General features: G+C 41.1%; 1 protein-coding gene across 1 annotated transcript; it reads right to left on the bottom strand.

Annotated features, from left to right (window-relative positions):
* Positions 1-309: 309 nt before the first annotated feature.
* nppal (natriuretic peptide A-like) lies at positions 310-911 on the bottom strand. The gene is made up of 2 exons (XM_010779579.1): positions 789-911; positions 310-597 (listed from the first exon to the last, which is right to left on the bottom strand). The coding sequence occupies exons 1-2, from the start codon at positions 861-863 to the stop codon at positions 310-312; spliced, it is 363 nt and encodes a 120-aa protein (XP_010777881.1). The 5' UTR covers positions 864-911.
* Positions 912-4,567: the final 3,656 nt, after the last annotated feature.

Raw genomic sequence — 4,567 nt, 5'->3', positions numbered from 1 at the left:
ATGTGTACACGTCCCTGCTGTTTATAACTATAAGGATACTGTTCAATACATGTATGATAAAGTTCTCGTTTTACGATCCAGCGAGTCGCTTGGTCCGCACATATCCTGCATTATTTATTTATTATAACTGCATTTAGTTTGCTTACCCTGCAGATATTGTTGGCCTATGTCCTGTTTTTCATAAACACCTGTAAGTGTGAAAATTAAATTGACATGCATTGAATATTGTCTCATATGTGACTGCACCTTGTCTTCACTCTGTGAACCGGATGTGTGTGGCATGGTGCTGTAATTGTAAGAGATACCTGTCTAGCAGCCCAGACCGCTGAAGGAGCCGATCCTCTCCAGCCGGACCCCGAAGCAGCTCCGCAGCCCCCCCTTCTTGTACCGGCTCCACGAGCGCTTGGAGGTCCTCGTGAGCTCCTTGAATAGACGCGCGAGGACGCTTTCTTCAGCCAGAGCCGAGTTACTGAGGTGCGAGGGCCCCCCCCACTGCTGCTGGGGAGCTCCAAATAGAGCCTTGTCTGAGCTCCCATCCCGCTCCCCCCTCTCCTCCTCCGAGCTGCGGAGCTGCTCTCCGAACAGCTGATCCAGAGTCTGTGGCAAAACAAAGCACCTTCTGAAAACATCTCCATCATCATTATTTCCCTGACATATGAGACATGAGACACTGCAGGACACAGTAATGAACTTTGTCTTATAAATCTTTATAAAAAAATAAACAGTAACTTCAGAAGCAGCTCTTTTTAAATGAATATTCCATGTTCCTCTCATCATCAGGGTCTTACCTGCAGGTTACCTGCCCCTGCGCAGTGCAGCAGGACCAGCAGGGACAAACAGCATGCGGACATGTTTGGGCTCATTTTTCTCTTTCTGTTAGGAGAACTATAGCTGTCGCGTGTCTTCGTCCCTTCTCCTCTCGCATGTGTAACGGGTGGGGTGCCAGGTGCTCCTTTATACTAACCTGATTCCGTCACGAGGCCTGGGAAAAAGTATGAGCTGTGACTAATGGTCCTGCACGTGGGAGTACAGGCTGACCTGCTGATGGAATGTTCCAGGTTAATTTGCAGAGACAGCAGGCATTAAAGTCAGCTGCTGCTGCTCCGGAGTAAAAGTCATCTCTGTTCTCAAGAAATCTAAAGCAAGTTGATAACAGCACTTAGCTTCCCCTGCCAGATCCACACAATATTTTGTGTTTTTATCATATGAAGGTTATGTAAAATAATCACCTGAGAAGTACTCAGTTTTTTCAGTTTCATTTTTTGTTGTGACTTTTACTTCAGCTTTATTCAACACTTTGAATATTGAAGGTTTTTCACTTACATTTTGTTCATTTACCCCTACAGTTTTGGTCTTGAAATGTCCCCCGCAGAGTGAAATCCCTTTTTAGTTTAATTGGTAAATTATTGATATTGGCATTTTCTTCAAAACCCCAGATTGTGTTCAATAACAATGTTTTTAAAATAATGTCTTGCCACAAATTAGTGCATGCATTTACAGCTCCTCAACATCACGCTCTCTATTTCCTGCTTTGCTTCTGAATGTAAATAGGTACTTTGAGCCAATCTGACACTCAAAAAGTCTGAAGGGGTGCATATGTGTGTGTGCGTGCGCCTCTATGGGACCTTGTTCCTTCATGCCCACCCCTCATCCTAGCCCCTCACAGCGCAGCCCCCCTGCATTCAGGCTCAGGGCTTAATAATGAGCGATTGGCCCCTGTGAGGCTGGATCACTGTGGAGGTGGAGGGCGGCTAATTGGCATTCAGCAGCTTCTCAACTGGAGGGCTACCAGATGAAATTGACTCAGACCTCAGGGCAGCGGTTCCACATGCTTCTGTGGAAAGAGTATGAACTCTCATCATTCCACCTGTGGCTCCTGTCAAGCAGAGACAGGTGTAGCCAGGAATCATCAGATCATACATTAAGATTATTTTGTTTTTGCATAAGTGAAGATGACATCCTTTGAACTTTTTCATATATTGTTGAATAATTTATTCTAAGATAATGTCATCATTTATATTCAAATAATACTTTTTAAAATCACAAGATTTAATCAAAGTTTAATCTAAATTAAAAAAATATTATTTGCCACTTTATGTGTTAGATAAATCCAGTAAAATAAAAAGTACAATATTTCCTCCTGAAACCCGTAGGCTACTTTATTACTTGAGGAAATTAATTTTATAACATTGATTTTCCACATTGACGGTATCAGTAGCCAGCAGGTCTCTAGCTTCAGGAGTGAGCTGGTTGTTTGGACTGGCTGACATTTAAACCTCTAAACTGTCACTTAGATGAAGAATGTTCCATCCAGCCTGACACCGGTTCCCCTCCATTAAAGGCCTTAATTAGAACATGGGTGACTCATCATCTAACTATGGAGCCTGCTGAACTGAGGAGGAACTCTGAAATGAGAGCATGATGACGTCAAAGCCTATACACAGCCAGCCAGAGGTTCCCCACACCTTGAAGAGGAAGTCCTCCTTACATGACTGAACTAAAGTGGTGCAGAAATTAGTCCTAAAACTCGGAAAAAACGTAGCATTTCACCACTTCCGGTCCCTTGTCTCAAAGTCAAAAATCTTTCGAACGTGTGTGTGACAATAGCATTTTCAAAACTGTCATAACTTCGTTGGTCCAGGGAAAAACAAGTATTTTAATAAAAGAATATTCTCAAATTGTGACATGGCTACATTTTTTTTCCTATTAATTTCTAACGGCCAGTGTCCATGTCACGTGAGCGTCAACTTTCCAAGCTTGTTCACAAATCGTGAGGTTTGTCAAGCAAAGCGGACTGGCGTCGTCTTCACAACAATAGCAGAGGATTATGGGTAGTGTAGTGTCTTTAGCCATCCCAAACTATTTGTTTCTCAGAATCAAAAGGGAGAAACCCAAAGGCATTATTCACAATTTTAACCAGGACAAACTGGTGTTTTTGAGTTGATGACTACTGCAGATATCAGTGTGAGATCAATTGACAGCAAGTCATGATTTTAGTTTTTGTGTTTATAGTTTCTTGTTTTAATTTGAAATGTTTTCCCTCAATCGGCTAGTTGCACAAGATGGCGTCTATCAATTTCCGGCGGCTGGGTGTGCGGTTGTAAACTTCCGGTCTACGGTGTGGAGTGGTTGAGCGGGTAGATAGCGATAGATATATAGATTAGATTAGTAGATAGATATATAGCATACAGATAGCATACAGATAGCGGTAGAGCAAAGTGAGAAGGCTAACGTTAACGTGATGGCACTATTTTACACTCGATGTCTCCAAGACCTACTGAAGGTTAACATCAGTGATGTACATCGGCTGGTACAAGCGGCAAGCTCAGCTCCGAGGAGCAAAAGAGAAAAGGGGTTCAAGATGTACATATCCAGTTACATCGACAATTATGAAGGTAAGTGACAAATAAAGCTGTAGTTACTGGCTAACTTTGACAACTTGACAGTCTTGATACAGTGTAAAGCATTTTAATGATGTACTATTACGTGTTTTGGATAACATGAATGATGTCCAATTCCCCACAATTTCAAACAAAGATCTACCTTCAGGGAGAGTGAGCGTCAGGGCTAGCTGTTACAGTAGGGTGACCAGACGTCCCCGTTTTCCGGGGACAGTCCCCGTTTGTATTGACCTGTCCCCGGTTGAAACTGTCCCCGGAAATGTCCCCGTTTTTTTAATATACGTTAAAAACACATAGCAAGGTGAAATAAAACGTTTCATGTCAGGAAACACTGGGTAAACAGACTGTGGTCAAGCCAGCCCCCACTTCGAAAAACACAGTCAAGCCAGCCCGCACGTTGTATTGCGGTGCGCGAGTATCCTATGCATTACGGTAGAGGCATGTAAAAACTGCCTTCAAAATAAAAGCGTTTACTCGGTCAATAACAAATATACCTAAAAAAACACACCAAACATATTCATATACTGGAGCTTAAATCAAGAAATATGTACAATATAATGTGATCAATAATAATTTAAAAGAAACTACGTATAACTACCACATTATAACTGAGTGAATGTAAAATGTAAGCATACAGTTATGAAGACACATCTGACATTTCCACTGGGTGACTAATTTCAATTGATGTTGACACCATCTCACAACACTGCTAAAATAACATTACTTTCTGAAGCACAATTTAAAATGTATGCAGTTTAAAATCTCAAATTAGATCTATTGTCCGTCTATATTTTGATTATTATTAATGTAAACTTCCCATAATCAAAGAGTCATTCGAAGTCAATCAAATACTTGTTTCACTTCAGTGTGATAGCAGGAGACCCCATCTAGTCAATCAGAGAAAGTCCGGACAATCTGATGTAGAGTTTCAAAATAAAATACTTTTGAAATCTCATATATGGGCTATCGTCCTTCTGTTTTTATACAAGAATAAATAAAAAACTGTCAAATTATCAAAGACTTATTTCACTCCAGGGTGATAGTAGGACACCCCATCTAGTCACTCAGAGAGAATCAGGACAATCTGAAGTAGAGTTTCAAAATAAAAGACCTCTGAAGTCTCATATATGAACTATCATCCCTCTGTTTTTAGATAAGAATAAAAC

The sequence above is a fragment of the Notothenia coriiceps genome, unplaced genomic scaffold (genome assembly GCF_000735185.1).
Source record: "Notothenia coriiceps isolate Sejong01 unplaced genomic scaffold, NC01 NC01_scaffold00020470, whole genome shotgun sequence".
Classification (NCBI taxonomy): domain Eukaryota; kingdom Metazoa; phylum Chordata; class Actinopteri; order Perciformes; family Nototheniidae; genus Notothenia; species Notothenia coriiceps.
The sequence above is the reverse complement of the archived record's forward strand: the minus strand, read 5'-3'. Positions and strand labels throughout refer to the sequence as shown.